Source organism: Prionailurus bengalensis, chromosome E1 (genome assembly GCF_016509475.1).
Source record: "Prionailurus bengalensis isolate Pbe53 chromosome E1, Fcat_Pben_1.1_paternal_pri, whole genome shotgun sequence".
Classification (NCBI taxonomy): Eukaryota; Metazoa; Chordata; class Mammalia; order Carnivora; family Felidae; genus Prionailurus; species Prionailurus bengalensis.
Window position 1 is genome coordinate 9,571,622 of NC_057347.1, and position 18,472 is coordinate 9,590,093.

The 18,472-nt window shown below is 41.1% G+C and overlaps 1 protein-coding gene across 26 annotated transcripts in view; it reads left to right on the forward strand.

Moving 5' to 3' along the window:
* The window catches only part of NCOR1 (nuclear receptor corepressor 1), a 156,959-nt gene that overhangs the window by 67,595 nt on the left and 70,892 nt on the right, over positions 1-18,472 (forward strand). For 16 of the 26 annotated variants that reach the window (XM_043583202.1, XM_043583205.1, XM_043583211.1 and 13 more), the window contains 7 exons: positions 1,492-1,664; positions 3,078-3,168; positions 5,723-5,901; positions 6,442-6,496; positions 7,374-7,475; positions 13,165-13,292; positions 17,947-18,164. In XM_043583202.1, the coding sequence (XP_043439137.1) occupies positions 1,492-1,664; positions 3,078-3,168; positions 5,723-5,901; positions 6,442-6,496; positions 7,374-7,475; positions 13,165-13,292; positions 17,947-18,164 (946 nt within the window). The remainder of the gene's footprint in view (positions 1-1,491; positions 1,665-3,077; positions 3,169-5,722; positions 5,902-6,441; positions 6,497-7,373; positions 7,476-13,164; positions 13,293-17,946; positions 18,165-18,472) is intronic. The other 10 variants (XM_043583204.1, XM_043583206.1, XM_043583212.1 and 7 more) reach the window with 1 other exon arrangement.

The following is an 18,472-nucleotide window of genomic DNA, read 5'->3' on the forward strand; positions in this document are numbered from 1 at the left end:
GACTTCACAGACTATGTAGTTATAACGTTTCTGTGTGCACTGATTTGTTTAATAAATATCTGTTGGCTGTTTACTCTGTCCCATGTATTATTCTACAGAGGTGAGCAAGATAGCCATATGGCTTTAATCCTTAGGGAGCCTGCGGTATAACTGGGGGGCAGACAAGTCAGCAGGGAATTACAGTATGTGATCGCACTGCGGTACAGGACATACAGAGGACTATGGGACCGTGTACGAATGGCAGCTGATTCGCCATGTGCGAATCATAAAGGGGAGTTGCAGGAAAACCAGAAACCCTGGAAATTTGAACAGGCCCAGGGAGCAGCTTACGTGAAGGTCTGGGAGGTGGAGGGAGTGGGGCAGGTTCAGGCTGAGCTGCCTGGCCCCTGAGGCCCACCTAAGAGACTTTGGGTTAGACCCCAAGGGCATCTTTGCAGTGTTTGAACTCAGGAAGTGACATGTCCAGGTTTGTATTCTAAGAATTGGCATCTGGCTACACCATTAGAACCCTTGAGAGACTTTGAGGAGGCTCTTACTTTGATGTAGGTGAAGGATGATGTTGGCCTGGACTGAGGAGCCAGCGGGAGACATGGAGAAAGTGTGAGGGATACACAAGACGTACAGGAGTTGGAAAGAACGATCGGGAAGTGTGTGGAGGTGGCATGGAGTGTGAGGAGGGTAATATTCTCCTCTCTGGTGCCACTTTCTTGAGATGACCAGTGTTCATGGTTTTTCATGAGTCCTTCTACACCTTTTTCTATCTGTGTGTTGACGTGTTCACAGTTCTGTGCTAATAATGGAGACTTCTTGCTTCTCGGTTTAAAAAAATGAGATCATACATTACTCATTTCTCTAAAAGGATTGGTTCTTGATTTCATGTAGTTCACTGCATTTGTTTTTATCGTAAAGTACAACCAATTCCTGCCTTTTCCAGACTATCAAAAATGTGAATTAGATACCATTATTTATGGTAACAAAAACCTTCAAGTAACCAAAACCTCCAGCAGCAGAGGAAGGGTTAAAGTGTGAGTGTTTTCTGTGACAGATTGGAAGGAAAGCACCAGAATGTTAATATGATTGCTGTTGGGTGATCGAGATTATGAACTATTTGCATGTTTCTGTTATTAATTTTCCATTTTTGTTGACAATGAAGACCTACCTACATTGTTATCGGGAAAATAATAAAAGTAGCTGATCAGCTGCCAGTAGTAGCTCATTAATTAATTAATTTGTTTTAGTCTTAACATTAACTGAAAAAAACAAAACAAAAAAAAATCAGCCAAAATGTGCTCTATATGCTGACCTTCATAGGAAACAGAGCTCTTTTCTCTCTCCTCTTTCAGATCAAGGACAGCTTTTCATTCACAGTTGAGTCCTAGGCCAAATGTACTCCTGACTTAGCCTTAAGAAGTAGCATTTACTTTAAAGTATTAGGTTTGTCAGGATGACAGAGTTTAGTTTAATTATTAATTTGCTACGGGTATTTAATAGGAACAAAAAATCTGCCAACGTTATGATCAGCTCATGGAGGCATGGGAGAAAAAAGTGGACAGAATAGAAAATAATCCCCGGAGAAAAGCTAAAGAAAGCAAAACAAGGGAATACTATGAAAAGCAGTTTCCAGAAATTCGAAAACAAAGAGAACAACAAGAAAGGTTTCAGCGGTAAGTAGTTTGATGGGTAGTGCCTATGCTCTTCTCCTGGCTAACGGCTAGACTCTTCCTCTCCGAAAGAGTTACTCTTGTGCTCTTTGTCTCAGTGTTAATGGTTACCCGAATCTGCTCTTAAGAAAGTTCAGAAAGAACTTGCATTTTGAATATAAAACTTCATTAACAGCTTGCAAAGATTATGTCTTGGTGAATTTAATATTAATTTTTTATATTTAGTGATGCTGTTCAATCTAAATTTAAATGAATATCTTGAAATTAATTCTTTTCTTTTTTTGAAAAAAACTTTTTTAACATTTATTCATTTTTTTGAGACAGCGACAGAGTGTGAGTGGGGGAGGAGCAGGGAGAGAGGGAGACACAGAATCCGAAGCAGGCTCAAGGCTCCCGAGCTGTCAGCACAGAGCCCAACGTGGGGCTTGAACCCACACACCGTGAGATCATGGCCTGAGCTGAAGTCGGCCGCTTAACTGACCGAGCCACCCAGGCACCCCAATTCTTCTGTTCTTGAAGATACCCATTCCTTTAGAACTGATAGTTAAAAAGAGTAGACTTACACATTTCTTTGTCCTTCGTTATCTAGTAATATGACCAAACAGTATTTAGATCGATTGCTAATTAAGAAATTCTTTGGTATTGGTAGATAGTTTCTGATTTGTTTTTACTTGGAGAACAAGTATTTTGCAAAAGTAAATGCTTTAGATTTCTTCTCCACTGTCTCTTGTAAGAGTATATGTAAGCCTTAATTCTTTTCATCACGATAAAGCTTTTGTGAGGGACGATGGTTGTTATCCCTCCCCTTTAAAAAATATTTAATGTATTTTTCAGAGTCTGCTGTCTACTCTGGAAGGCAAAGATTACTAATTGAAATGGAAATGTCACCATTACCTGTGGTTTTCTAGAATTTTCCCATAAGTGGTTCTGCCATTTGAACTTGGACATGTAACCTTTAAATCTTAATCTCAGGCGTAGCTGGGTGGCTCAGTTGGTTAAGCATCTGACTCTTGACTTCAGCTCAGGTCACCATCTCACAGTTTGTGAGTTTGAGCCCTGCATCGGGCTCTGCGCTGTCAGTGTAGAGCCTGCTTGGGATTCTGTCTCCCTCTCTCTCTGCCCCTCCCCTGCTTGCTCTCTATTTCTCTCTTTCAAAAAAACAAAAACAAAAACCAAAAACATTAAAAACAAAAAAAAAATTTTTAAATCTTAATCTCAACATTTAAATCGTTCTTCTATAGAGTTCTAATCTTCAAGCATATTACTTAAAAGAGTGGCTCAATAGCATTTCTTCTCTGACTTCTAGTCAGGTAAAAAAGTCCCATTCAGTAGAGTAATGTATATAAAAGTAACTTAATTGATGTCTTCTTTATGGAATGCCTTTAAATAAATTTATAATTTCTTTCTCGTATTTAGAGTTGGGCAGAGGGGAGCTGGTCTTTCAGCCACGATTGCTAGGAGCGAGCATGAGATTTCTGAAATTATTGATGGGCTCTCTGAGCAGGAGGTAAGACAATTAATTTAATTTTTATTTCATTGATTATTCAGGCATTTTAGCCTCCTATGCCAGGAACTAGGGGTTTATTTGTACATCAGTGAGGGAACATTTATAGAGCTTGGACTGTTCCAAAGACTGGCCGACCACTGAAGGTTTTAAACCAAGCAGTTACACAATTGTGTTGGCATTGTACATAGGTGGTTTTGGCGGCAGGGAGGCTTGGAAAGAGGCGAGGAGGCTGTTCAGATAAATAAGAGCCTGAATCAGGGCAACAGTGGCAGGGATGTATCGGAGCAGACTGACAGGAGAGATTCATCGGAGGTGGAATGGGCAGGTGGATTGAGAAAGAAGAGAAGTGGAAAGTGACTCCCCAGTTTCTAGGTTAGAGGAGTGAGCTGGTGGTGCCATTTTCTAAAAGAACAAAGGAGCATGTATTTTGCGGGTATTCGTATGTTGAGTTGTGGACCTGAGGTGTGGGTGGATTCTCCAAAGTGTGCTCTCTAGCCAGGGGAGCCTGGGAGAGAGATTTGATATGGATCAATAAATCAGTGCTGAATAAGAAGAAATTTCAGTCCCTAACATGAGTCTTCTTAGCTGTTGTTCAAGGTTGGTTTCTAAAGATTGGTCTCTAAAGTTTGTCTCTAAAGGTTGGTCCAAAAGCCACCTCTTGTTTATTTAGTTTTTCTGGTTTTGATTTTATATACTGTTTTGGTTTTTTTGTTTTTTGTTTTTTATAAACCTCATCTGTGGTATCAACTATGCTTCAATTAAAACACACACACACACACACACACACACACACACACACACACACACACACACACACACACACACACACATATATATACACACCCACATCCACCCACCCACCACCACCAGAAAACCTCATGTCGAAATTCTGAAGGTCTTGCTTATTAGAATGTGGTGGTCTCCTTAAGTAATGATCAAAGACAATGATTCAGTTGCTATATATTTCAAAATTTGTGGTCATAATCCCTGCAATGATGACTAAATCTGTGTTAAATTTCGTTGCTTGCTTTTTGACTGATTTCAGTAGGGCACATCTGTAAGCATCCAAAACTAGTAACCACCTGAGGTGACTTCAAGCTAATGTGTCTGCCCCAAGCTGTTCTTTGGTCTTCAGACTGATTGAGAGTACCCCACAAAATTAGACACTTTGTAAGGACTGAGTGTAAGGCGGTATCCACTTCTGTAAGGAAGAGTTTTAGGAAAAAACAAAACCTAGCTTTGTGTTGGGGTCAATACCTGTAATTTTGGTTAAAGGTCTTTCATAGAAATTTATGCTTATGAACTCAGGAAATTAAACTTCGGGAAAAACTAATTGTATAGATGTAACAAAGTTTTAGTTGAAATTCTAAGGATAATGGTCTTCAACTTTCAGTGGAGAGATTATGTAAAGTTAGCAAGGAGTATTATACACGTGAGTTTAATTTAAAATCAATGCCCTTAGGATTTTGGTGCCTGTTTGCTTTTTTTTTTCTATTTATTGGTCTCTAAAATGACATTAAGACTTACTGTCTAAAATGACATTAAGATTCTTAAAAATAAGACTGTTAATGTAATTAAGTGTTTCTTAAGATCATTATTTCACTGAATTTAACATTACTTATTTAGGTCAAAAATTTTATTATTTGGAGCGTCTGGGTGGCTTAGTTGGTCAAGCGTCTTAGTCTTTTTTTCCTTTTTTTAATGTTTATTTATTTATTTTGAGAGAGGTAGTGCACAAGTGGAGGAGGGGCAGAGAGAGAGAGAGAGAGAGAGAGAGAGAGAGAGAGAGAGAGAGAATCCCAAGCAGGCTCTGCACTGTTGGTATAGAGCCCAGCGTGGGACTCCATCTCAGGAACCGTGAGATCATGACCTGAGCCGAAATCGACAGTCAGATAATTAATCGACTGAGCCACCCAGGTGCTCCTCTGCATCGGACTCTTGGTCTCAGGGTCGTGAGTTCAAGACCTGTGCTGGGCTCCTCACTAGATGTGAAGCCTACTTAAAAAAAAATAAAAGAAATAAAAATTTATTACTTGAAGTATCTACTTCTTTTAAGTAAAAATCTCTTCTCAAATTGTAGTAGTGGGATATAAAAAAAATAACATGTATCACCTCTGTCACTATAATTCATTTAATGAGCTTTTTTTTTTTATAGTGTTTATTTTTGAGAGAGAGAGAGAGAGAGACAGACAGACAGACAGACAGAGCACGAGCAAGGGAGGGGCAGAGAGAGAGGGAGACACAGAATTGGAAGCAGGCTCCAGGCCCTGAGCTGTCAGCACAGAGCCTGATACGGGGCTCGAACTCACAAACCGTGAGATCATTACCTGAGCTGTAGTCGGACACTTAACCGACCGAGCCACCCAGGCGCCCATTTAATGAGTGCTTATTGGATATATGAGTAATTACTATATGTTAGATGTTATGGTACACACTGCTATTGACATTAAATTACATATGTGGTTTTTCTGGCTTCTATTATGATAGCTGGTCTATAGCCCTCTTTAAATTTTATTCTACATAAATTATGTTTTGTTTTTTTTTTTTTTTTCAGAATAATGAGAAACAAATGCGGCAACTCTCTGTGATCCCACCTATGATGTTTGATGCAGAACAGAGACGAGTCAAATTCATCAACATGAATGGACTCATGGAAGATCCTATGAAAGTTTATAAAGATAGGCAGTTTATGAATGTTTGGACTGACCACGAGAAGGAGATCTTTAAGGACAAGTAATTTAAACTTTAAATTGTTTTCTAATAGAAGCTCACATAAATTCGTGAAAAGTATTTGGCATTCCCTTGTAAATTGAACTGTTTCTTCACAAACTTGGCCCCCCTTTGACATTTGAATGGATCCTGTGGAAAGTAGAGAGTGTAGATTTGATATGATTTTCCCATAGGCTTGTAGATGGGAACAAAGTTAACAGATGAGAGCTGAACTGGGGTTGCAGAGTCATGTTAAGTGTGGTACCCAAGCTTGGGTGGTGTCTGAGTCACCTGGGGGTGCTTTTCAAAAGTCCAGATGTCTGTGCTGTACCATAGACCAATCCAGTTAGTTCCTGGTGGATGGTGCCCAGGAATCCGTGCCCTTAAAACACTCTAGTGAGTCTGCTGTTGTTCCTCAAGTTGGCAGCTAGGGATCCGTGGGAAACAGTCTGTGCTAATATTTCTGTTCCCGAGGTCCCCCCCACCCCGCCTCTTTTGAAGTTGTTAAAATGTTTGTGTGTATGGGTGTATGTGTTGTTGTTTTTTTTCTCTTTTTTTACTCAGGTTTATCCAGCATCCAAAAAACTTTGGACTAATTGCATCCTACTTGGAAAGAAAGGTAAGAAATGGTTTGCATTGAGAATGTTTATAGGTTTGTGATGGTTGCTACTTTGAAGTTTTGTGCTCTAATATACAGAAGTATTTAAATAGAATAGATTTTTAGAAAGATTCTCACATGACTAGTATAGTGATATTTAGAATTATGTAACAAATCTTAAGCACAGAACATAGTCTGATTTTCATGGTTAATGGAAAACAACCTGATACTGGGTTTTCCTAGAAACACATAGACTACAGTGCGTTTTAAACCTTACTTGGGGCGCCTGGGTGGCGCAGTCGGTTAAGCGTCCGACTTCAGCCAGGTCACGATCTCGCGGTCCGTGAGTTCGAGCCCCGCGTCGGGCTCTGGGCTGATGGCTCGGAGCCTGGAGCCTGTTTCCGATTCTGTGTCTCCCTCTCTCTCTGCCCCTCCCCCGTTCATGCTCTGTCTCTCTCTGTCCCAAAAAATAAAAAAATAAACGTTAAACCTTACTGAAGTTCTGATTAAAATATCAGAATCCTGATTTTCCTTGAAAAATTTTCCCACAAAGGATGGGATGTAGTGTCTTTGACAAAATATTTAAAGAGACATTTTGAATATTTACATGTCTGCAGTAAGAAAGAGAATTTAGTTACTCCTTAATAAGGAAGTGCTTGAATGTTTCTGATAGCTTCTGATATCTTTTATGTAATTTGGATTAGGACAACTGGAATTGTCCTTTAAAATATAAAGATAATGAATGTGTTTTTAGAGCGTAGATATGCCTTAAAATGCTAGCCATATGTTTCTCCTTAATTTATACCTTGAGAATATCAGAGATTTCCTTTGAAAGTGTTACTTGATTTTTTAAAAAAATTTATTCCTTTGGCTCTTCAAAATATTTTTTTCCTTATAGAGTGTTCCTGATTGTGTTTTATATTACTACTTAACCAAGAAAAATGAGAATTATAAAGCCCTAGTAAGAAGGAATTACGGAAAACGCAGAGGAAGAAACCAGGTGCGTTTCCTTATTGTATCGAAGGTGTTTCGGGCTTGGTGGAGATACGGAGATGAAAAATGTTATAACCGGAGCCTCGTACTTACAACATGTATTGTAGGGATTGACATTTCATTAAATAATTAGGATGTTATGAACATGTTATTATTTTGAAATTAATACATATTTAATGCATTACGCCATCTACTTTGTACTGGAAAGTTTCTAGTTTGATAAGATTATTGAAAAAGATTTTATACTTCTATATGATCTAAATTGTGCCTGTCAGTGGTAACAGTGATAATGTGAATATGGGCCCCATGACACCTCATTTAATAATACCATTTTTCTCAGTCCTTTTGTCTGTGAAGGGGGCAGGTAGAATATGGGAGAAGGACGGAGAAATAGAGTGTGGTAATTAGCGGAGAAGATAGTTTACTGGCATACCGGGGACCTGACTTTGTTTCAGATTAACTTCATTTCTGGAGTTTAGATAGTTTACGTTAAAAAGCACTTGATCTTAAAAGATAGTTTTTAATACAGCGCAGCGTACGTTTTCACAGTTGGAATTCAGTCCTTCAGAAACTTTTCTCCAAAATAACGGATCAGCAGCTGTCACAGCTCACGTGTGCGTTACCAGCGTGGCTGCTGGGACCGTGTGGTCGCCCTCGCCCTTGCTCTCCGCACCCAGTTTCATCTCGCACGACAGCCGCTGACTGCTGATTAGTGTTCCTAAAGCTCTCCCGGTTTCCCCACACAGCCACCCTTTCTTTCCTTAGCCACCCTGCTTACCAGATACAGATTGACACGGTTCTCTCATTATCCGTAGCCATAACCTGTTGTGTTTTCTGGTCATTGTTTCCTACAGAATACCACTACCTCGCAGGACAGGATGTGATTACATATCCTTCGGGAACAGTATTTCTTGGTCAGTAAAAGTACAGGGAGTGTTTCACGAGTCGACTGCGTGAAACGCTGCCAGAGGTTGAGTGAGCTGAGGTGTCCTAAGTGTGCATTTTCAGTGGGTTGGTGAGGGGGCCGGAAATAAGACGGTAGGGAGGGGAAGGGAGTGTGGGAGGTGAGCAGGTGGCAGCGTGCAGGTGTGCCCCGTCTGTAAGATTTGCTTATGAAGGGGAACAGAGAAATGGGCGATGAGGATCGAAAGGGAGGAAAGAGTGGCCCTGTACGCTGATGCGGCTGGTACTGTGGACGCAGAGAGAGGGACGGTCGTGGGGCTCCACCAAGAGTCGCTACCTGACGGGGAGCAAACTCAATGTTGGCATTGAGGCGGGACATGCTGTTCTGCTAAAAGGCACCAGGGCTTCCCACAGAGAAAGTGGAATCAAACAAATTAGCTAGAGATGCTAGAGCCCATCTGCATTGTAAACAAGTTTCAGCTACAAATTTTTAACAAGAGAGACACAGAATCCAAAGCGGGCTCCGGGCTCCGGGCTCCGAGCTCCGAGCCGTCAGCACAGCGCCCGACGCGGGGCTTGAACTCACGAACCGCGAGATCATGACCTGAGCCGAAGTCAGATGCTTGACTGACTGAGCCACCCAGGCTCCCTCCAGCTACAAATTTTAAACAATAGCTTTGTTCCTTCTTATCAACGATTGTTTGTAATTTGAATTGAATTGTTAGAAGTTATGTATTTCATATTTCTTATAAATTGTGTCAATTTTTCAATCCCAGAGAATGTAAGGGGATAATTTGATATTTATCCTATGTTACCTTTGCAGCGTTAGCAGTCTGTTGCTTCTGTTGATAGAGGAGAAAGCTCTAGTAGGAAATTCTGTGTGACGAGAATGTCTCTGTTACCCTGAAGCATTTGTTTTCCATCCTAAAGTTACCTGGGACGCCATCTCACTGCTGTCCGTGGCACACTTATGCTTGTTAAGTTCCAGCCATAATAGCGTTTTCTCTGCACATTCTTGTTCTGTGTGCTCACACCTCTAGTGTGTCCCAGAACGCATTTACAGAACTGAAATTGTCCATATGCGCCCTCACCTTGACCCCAGCTAGGCCCAGTTTGGGGTTGGTCAGCCTTTCCATCAGTCTTTTCCCTCCCTTTTGGGTTATTACCGTGAAGATTTTTCTTCTAGTTTTATATTTTTCTGGTTGTTTCACTGGGAATTTGGGAGAGGAGAGTGTTGAATGATGGAAACATAGCACCATCTCAGACCAGAAGAATCTTATTTCTGTTTCTTTATTGCTTGTGTACTTCATTCTGTTTGTGTCAGAATAGATGGACAGGTTTCCAAAATTAGGTGGCGTTAGTTTAAGGGCTCGTGTTTGTAGAAATGGATGACATTACAGCTGGTATCAAAGAAAGGAGGAGGAGGCATTGGACTTTTGAGCAGAAGACTAGTATCAGATTCTAGTAGTGGCAGGATCATTCCGGCTGCTCTGTTGAGACTAGATTGTAAGGGAGGCTGGGGCAGAAGCAGGGAGACCAGCCAGGAGGTTATATTAATCCTGCCAGTGGCTTGGACTAGACTCTAGTGAGGGAGGTAGGGAGAACTGGTCAATTTCTGGATGTATTTTTGAAGGTGAGGTAAACAGGTTTTGCTGGTGGATTGATCGTGGGGATTTGAGGACAGTTATCAAAGGTAGCCCAAGATTTGGCTTGTGGGGTTGCCATTTACTGCATAGGCCTCACTGAAGGAGTGGCAGATTTGGGGGGAAGAATTAGGACATGCCGAATTTCAGGTACGTATTAGATGTCTAAGTGGAGGTGTGAGGTGGGCAGTTAGATGCAGAAGTCTGGAGTTTAGGAAACAGATCTGGGTTGGGAATGTATATAATTTGCTGTATAGAACAAAGTTGAGAAAGACTTCTTTTTTTAAAAAAAGAATCTAGTTACAAGTTAAGAATTTTTAAATTGCGGTGTCTTGATTTTACCTTGGTAGGTAACAGGGATCCAACTAATTTGAGAATCACTTTACTGCTCTATTATCCAATCAAGTTTGAATCAGTAGGAATTACTGTAGGTAATCCCAGAGCGCTTAGGGCAAATTTATTTCAAGACTCTGTAGATTTCTGTTGAAGTTGATGCCTGATTCTTTCAGTTTTTACTTGGTTGCTTTTCCTACCCCCCCCCCCCCCCCAAACCTCTTACCTAAAGGAAGTATTATTGACTGGGAGATTCCAAGTGTGCGAGGTTTGATTTTTAACCTGCTATCACTGTATGGAACCTTGCATATTATTTAGTCTGAAAACGAGTTTAATCTTAGAATCCTAGAGAAACGAGACAGATAATCGTATTTTTGTTAGACTTGTGTTCAGAGATTATTATTGGCAAAAGTCTTAACTCAAAAATCCGTTAGCTACTGCTTAAACCGTTTCACCGTTCAACTTCCTGGCATCCCATGATGGGAGCGAGTGTGGTTCTTCATAAATTTTAGTTGAAGCAGTGAATACTTATCAAAGATTAGAAGCCAAAAGCCACTCATCAAGTGTTACTATTTGGGGTCTAGATTTATAAATAACATGCCAGGCAGTAATTTGATTCTATGTGTAACATTTTTGTTAGAACTAAGAATTTCTTCTTACTTTCCAGCATAAACTCCCATCTAAATAAGTCTGTCACTGTGCAGCTAGAATTACTGTGGTACCTGCTTGTGACCTACAATAAAGCAAGTCATTGTTTGGAAACTGCATTCATTTCCAAATACTTGATTACCTTTCACAAGAATTTGTTCTCTTCCTTCCTTCTGGCAACATCTTCCTCTTTAAATATGTCAGCATGTTTTTAGTCCCCAAAGGTATTGAGCAAGCATATACTTATGTAAATGTAGTAATTTTTGAAGTTGGGAGCATTTCTGACTAAATTGTTAGATAGACAATGGTTAGACCGTTTTAGGCAAGTACAAAAAGTTGAGAATAAAAAAATAAAAAAATAAAAAGTTGGGTATGATGGAAACTTAACTGACTGACTCACCCAGGTGGCCCGAAAGTATTTCAGTTGTAGGATATTTTGTTGCTAGAAAAGGCATTGTTAGGCATTTTGAAGTCGGAAGAATAATGGCAAGGCATAATGAGCCATGTGATAAAATCATTTATTTGTCCTTGGGAATATTTGAGAAGTCAGCCCATAACACCAAAAGAAACAAAAGGCATCATAGGTAGATTTCTGAAATTTGAAAAAGGAAGCAATTTTTGAAATACCAGAGTTCACCAATGTTCTGGAAGTGGCATTTGGGAGCAAGGATACAGATTCTTCTTTTTGCCATGGATTTGAGGAAGGCATAATTTCGGACCTCTTTTGGAGAGGTCAGCAAGGTCTTGGTTATCTTAAGAAAAAAGCCAGGTTTGGTGAGTAGGTAAAGGACTTTGAGATGCTATTGAGAGTTAAGGAAAATTTTACCTCAAATTAATGAGTACTTCATGTTGTCTGGTGACAGGAACAGGTAAGAGGACAGGCAGTTATTAGGAGGCAGCATTGACTTTGGCCTGGATCAGAATGAAAGATTGAGGTAGGAGGGCAAACACTTTCCAAACAACCAGAATAAGGGAACTTGTTTTTTGCTATACCCAGCACATGTAGACACCTCTTTGGTCAAGATGCCTCCTAGGAACTGAGGATACTTAGATGATTAAGATTGGGTCCTTGTCCTTGAGACTGTAGCACAGTGAGATAGACCCTGATAACCAGTTACACGGCACCCTGTGGTAAGTGCTGCGAGCAAATGGAAACCATGCAGGGTGGAAGGTAGGGAGATGGGGCCCGGAGCTTCTTGTGGAAATCAAGAAAAGCCTCACAGGAGATGTAGCATTTTGAACTGAATTTCAGAAGCTGTGTAGGAGTTTAGTAGGCGAGGAGGGGTGGGAAGGGTGTTCCAGGCAAAGACATGTAATGCTGGGTGTGTTTAGGTGAATTCAGAGCAGCAACCAGTGTAGGAAAGGGAGGAGGATTGGAAGAGGTACAGCCGGGGCAGGGGCTGTGCGCTGTAATGTCACGTGGCAGTTCAGTCCCACTTACGATAGACGGTCTTTATTTCTACATTAAATAAAAATAATACTAACACAAACTTAATTTCACCTTTTCTTTTGGAGTCACAATTTTAGCAAAGATAAAAGGTTCCGTAATCTTTTTCTCTTGTAGTCTTTGTTCATATACATATTTACAATTACAGAGTTGTAATTACAGTTTAGAGATATTTGAGTGTTTTACTTCTTTTCACTTTACTATATCCTTAGTGTGTTTTCAAATAACTTTAGGCTTGATGATGACCATAGCCATCTACTATTCATTAAGTGAATGTTCACGCAGAAGAATAAAAGCATAAAGATGTTTCTTAGAATATCATCCATGGCGATGAAAAAGTTGGAAGCGTATTAGGTATCTAATACGAAGGGGAACGGGTTGGTAAATTTCACGTTATCAGATTATAAGGTAGAATTGAAATGTTTGAGTGACAGATGAGATGTAGGAGTTACAGAAAGAGAGAACCAACCTCAGATTTCAGGTTTCTAAGTGGAATCTTAACACTTTCACCTCTCTGATGGGTCCAGACAGTGGGAACATGAGTATGTGCTAAAAAGAGTGTTAGGCTGATTCTTAATACACTACCCCTAATCACATTGTAAGTGACTAATAAGTGAGTTGTCAATTAAATTTTTTGCAAAGATATTTATTGTAATTTGTCATCACAGTTTGAGGAGCTGTTTCTTTTACCTTTGAATCTGACAAATAGTGGTTCATTCCAGCAGCAAATTGCCCGACCCTCACAAGAAGAAAAAGTAGAAGAAAAAGAAGAAGATAAAGCAGAAAAAACAGAAAAAAAAGAAGAGGAAAAGAAAGACGAAGAAGAGAAAGATGACAAGGAGGACTCTAAGTGAGTTAAATGATTAGATATTATTATTTCTTTTTTTTTTTTTTTTTTACATTTTATTTAATTTTGAGAGAGAGACAGAGCACAAGTGGGGGAGGGGCAGAGAGAGAGAGAGAGAGAGAGAGAGAGAGAGAGAGAGAGAATCGGAAGCAGGCTCCAGGCTCTGAGCTGTCAGCACAGAGCTCGATGTGGGGCTCGAACTCACAAACCGTGAGATCATGACCTGAGCTGAAGTCAGATGCTTCACCGACTGAGCCACCCAGGCGCCCCTATTATTCTTATTTCTAAATAATCTATGAAATCTATCAAAGGCGTACAATTTTAGATAAAAGAATGAATGGGGTACGTGCTTTGACCATCTATAGTTATTATTTGACATAATGAAGGAACGGGATGTTCTGGTAAATAGAACTTTTGGCTTAATGGACTTAATTGCCAGACATGAGATGTTACTTTCCAGAAGGGATAGACTATAATAATATATACTCATCACTGAGATCTACTGAATGTAATTTAATCCTTGACTTGGATCTTTTTGTGTGTACCTTTGATAGTTTACATTAATGTAAGAATGCTGGTAGATGGTTTTCTTTTCTATTAATACCTTACATTCCAGCTTTATTGGTTTTATTTATCATATAAAGTAGAGTTCCTGGTTTGCTAGTGGTTCTGTTGCTGTTTTCCTGGTTATAAAAGTAATTCCTGGGGCGCCTGGGTGGCGCAGTCGGTTAAGCGTCCGACTTCAGCCAGGTCACGATCTCGCGGTCCGTGAGTTCGAGCCCCGCGTCGGGCTCTGGGCTGATGGCTCAGAGCCTGGAGCTTGTTTCCGATTCTGTGTCTCCCTCTCTCTCTGCCCCTCCCCCGTTCATGCTCTGTCTCTCTCTGTCCCAAAAATAAATAAACATTGAAAAAAAAAATTAAAAAAAAAAAAGTAATTCCTGTTCATTATCGAAAGTTAGGAAAAGAGGGGAGAATATTAAGAAGATTAACCTGTGGGTCTGCCACTTGGAGACAGCTACTGTTGATACCTTTGTGTACATAGTGGGGTGGGGTGGGGTGCGATGGGGGACGGTGGGGGGCTGAGCAGCTCAGTTGGCTGTTTTTCCACCAAGGATCAGCTTGATTGAGGCATTATTTACACAGAATAAAATTCACCAATTTTAAGTGTATACGTGGATATATTTTGACAGATGTATGCACTGGTGTAACTGTGGCCCCAACTGTGATACTGTGATGTAGAATGTTCCCATCACTCCCAAAAGCTCCCACATGCTCCTTTGCACTAGGGCCCCCCCCCTCCCCACACCACCCCCACCATTCCCAGCCTCTGGCAACTACTAATCTGTTTGCCTTTTCTAGAATTTCGTATAAATGGAGTTATGCAGTATGTGGTCTTCTGTGCACGGCTTCTTTTACTTAGCGTAATGACTTTGGGATCCATGCAGGTTGTTGCATGTATCAGTAGTTTTAGTTTAGTAGTTTAGTTCCTTTTTAATATCTGTCGTATTACTTCTGTAACCCTCTTGGAAATACCGAAGGTTTACCTGGTTTTGTGACAACTGCAGCCCACATCACTTAGTATGGTTGCTAAAGAGGTGGATGCTCATGCCATTGCCATTCTGATTTTGGCACTTTAGGAAGACGACCTTAAATTTGGTTTTGTTAGTTGTTGAGGTAAAACATTTACACTCCCACGTGGTCAGTGGTTCTCATATGGAATGGCCATATCTTGGTTTTTACTTTTTTCTTAAAATCTCTATTAACAAGCATTCATTTATTAGTGATGTGAGCTAGCTCTTATAGAGGATGCAAAAATACGTAAGATGTATACCATTCTCAAGTAGTTTTTGATCTAGTAGGGGAAAACTAGGGAAGGTAGGTGCAAGTACCGTTTAAGAAATGAGCAGAGCCAGTAAAGGATGTTGGGAGATTGAGAAGAGGTCAGGGTTACTTCCGTCTGGATAGTTTAGAGGACTTTCTGCAGGAGCTAGTGGTTAATGTGGAAAGAATACAGGGAATAGCATGAATTGATGTGCTGCTATGAGAAATGGCAGATAATGGTTTCATTAGACTGGGACACAGGATGGCTGAAGAAGGAAAAGTGGAAGGTGGATTGGGGTTACATTATGTACAGCCTTAGTGAAGCTAAAATAGACTTTGTTCAGGAGGCTGTGTTAGGAGTTGTTTGGGAGTAGGTAGCGGTTTGAACGGATGGAATGGTTTCTTGCCAAAGCTATTCTGCTAGAATGTTGACCCACAAGAGGCAAAGAATGAATGGTTTGGAGATGTAGGTCAGGGAAGAGTGGTTTGGGGTACCAAGGCACTGATACGGAAAGTGGTAGTAGAAATGGAGATGGTGGAATGAATGGGAAAGCTGTTACCGAGATGTACTAACCAAACCTTGGCATGAGGTCACGTATAGGAAGTACCGAAAGAGGGGAGGAGCTAAAGACGATGTCAGTTCTGTAAATGTGAATGAATATGATCATGATTGGAAGCAGAGTGGTTACGGCCACGTTTTTCGATGTGTCGAGCTTGTATTGTTGAAGAATCCGGGGGTGTTGGGAATTCCAGCAGATACTTGGGAAGACAAGTCTGGATCTTAGGAGCTTTAGGAGATGTGAGGTGTGAGTCTGAAGATACAGACTGGGAGTTGTCCCAGTGGAATAGATGAGAATGGGGCAACCTCACAGAGATTTAAGGCCAGGGCGAGCCTTGGGAAATCAAGAGGAAGAGAGGAAAGAGAGCCAGAACAGCAGCAGGGATGTTGGGAAAGCATGAAGTCCTAAAAGCTCAGCTGAGAAGGATATAAAGAGAATTGCCCGTAGGGTCAGTTGTAGCAGGATGATTAACGTGACAAGAATTGAGAAAAGTCATTGGATTTGCAATTTGTAAGTCCTTGGTGACTCCGCTCTCCCCACCCCCACCCCCACCCCTACCCCCAGCGCCATTGGTGACTTTTGACAAAACAACTTTAAGAGGAGGCTTAAATAGCCAGATTGGTAAGGGAATAAAGAAGTGAAGAGAGAGGGCTACATGGCAACTTCAAGGGCAGTTTGGGACTGAAGGGGAAAAATTCTTGAAGAATTATTTTATTTTGGGGGGAAAGTGGTAACTTGGTAAGCTACAACAGATCTTTGCTTGAAGTAGATAAAATTTGAAAATCAACACCTTCCATTAAGCAAAAGTAGTTGAGTCTTTGAGTATCGCCACCTGTCCACGTTTGCAAAAATGTTCTTTAAGGACTTTGTTTTTAAATCTAACAGCCCTGCGAGGTACACCGTACAGAGAATAGTCCTTCCAGTACTGCATGTAGTACTGTTGCTAGTAGTAGTAATGACCATTTATTGATTGATTGGTTGATCGATTGTTTAGTTTTTCCTAAGTGCTGGAGGGAGGTTTATCCTTAATAATAGCACACACACATAGTTTACTGTGTTCCAGGCACTATTCTGAACATTTGATACGAATGAACTCCTTTGATCGTTAAAATAGCTCTATGGAACATACTGTTTATCATCCTGACTTATAGCTGAGAAAAACTGAGGCCCGTGGAGGTGAGGTAGCTTCTCAAGGTCATCACATGGCAAGTAGATCACACAGCTCTGGTACCAACCCTGACAGCCTGGCTCCAGACCGTTCTCCCAACCACTGGGCCATACTGCCCCGTTTGCACGTAATTAGTATTGCAGATGGTTAACAATATTGAGCCGGGTTTAATGACACGGTATGGTAGATTATTACGGATGGGATTTTGGGCTGATGGTGGGGGTTCGGAGCTGACAACCAAGAATTCTTGAAGATATCTTTTGGTGCAAAAAGGTGATTTTGTTAAAAGCACGGGGACAGGACCTGAGGGCAGAAGGACTATGCTATAAGTGTGGGGGTGACTGCTTTATGGAATGGGTTGTGGGGGGGGGGGAGATAAAGTCTGGAGGGACTTCCTAAAGGGATTTTCATATGCTAAAGACTCACAGATTATTGGATGCCTAGCTATTGTCAAGCTGAGATTGTTCCCTCTAGCAAAGCATTAACATTAAGACCCACAGGGAGTGCCTAGACTTTAGGCTATTGTTGGGATTGCCTTTTTCTTGTAAACTGGTGAAGTCTCTTAACCAGTTTAAGTGTTTGGTTTTTTGTCCTTTCCTGTTTTGGGGCCACCAGGAGCTCCTGAGGAATACTGCGCATATCCCACTTTGGAAGGGGGTGGTGCTAGCTTGTGCTTGGCCCTCAGCTGGCCTTATGGTCCTTCATCATTACTACGGAAAGGGCCTCCGTGTCAGCCTCTCCATTTCACAGAGGGGAAAACTTACCTTGGAGCAAAGGCAAGAAATCCGGACTCTGGACTGCAGCTCTAGGGCTTTTCTGCATCCATTTTCCTCAGAGTGCTGTCATACGTAATAGGTGATTTGAAATGCATTTGAATTTTAAGCCCATTAATGAATAAAATAGACCTTTGTGAAATATCTTAATTTGAGCTAGTCAGAACTCTTCAAAATTGGGGTATGGCAACATTTTTCATAAATTTTATTTTGAGTAACTGAGAAATTGGGTAATTGTATTTAAATTGTATTAAAAAAAACCTCAAAGCTGCAACCTCCTTAGATATACGCATTCTTCTAAATCACACAAAATTTTCATTTCCTTTTGCTTCCAGAGAAAATACCAAGGAAAAGGACAAGACAGAAGGTGCAACCGAAGAAACGGAGGAGAGAGAGCAGGCCACACCCCGGGGGCGAAAGACCGCCAACAGTCAGGGCCGCAGAAAGGGCCGGATCACCAGGTCCATGACCAACGAAGCCGCGGCTGCCAGTGCTGCGGCCGCTGCCGCCACTGAGGAGCCCCCACCGCCTCTGCCACCGCCACCAGAACCCAGTGAGTGGGCGAGATTGAACAGGCCATAATTTTGTTTGGGATTCTTTTTCAATGCTCGGGTAGAGCAGGAGGGACCCCTGGTATCCAGGATCTAGAAATACTCTGAAATTCTGGCCTTTAATAATTTTTTTAAGTTTTTATTTTAATCACCAGGTCCTCCTTAATCCCCATCATATATTTCACCCATCTCCCCACCCAGCTCTCCTCTGGTAACCTTCAGTGTGTCCTCTATAGCTAAGAGTCTGTTTCTTGGTTTCTCTCTCTCTCTCTCTCTCTCTCTCTCTCTTTCCTTTTGCTAGTTGGCTTTG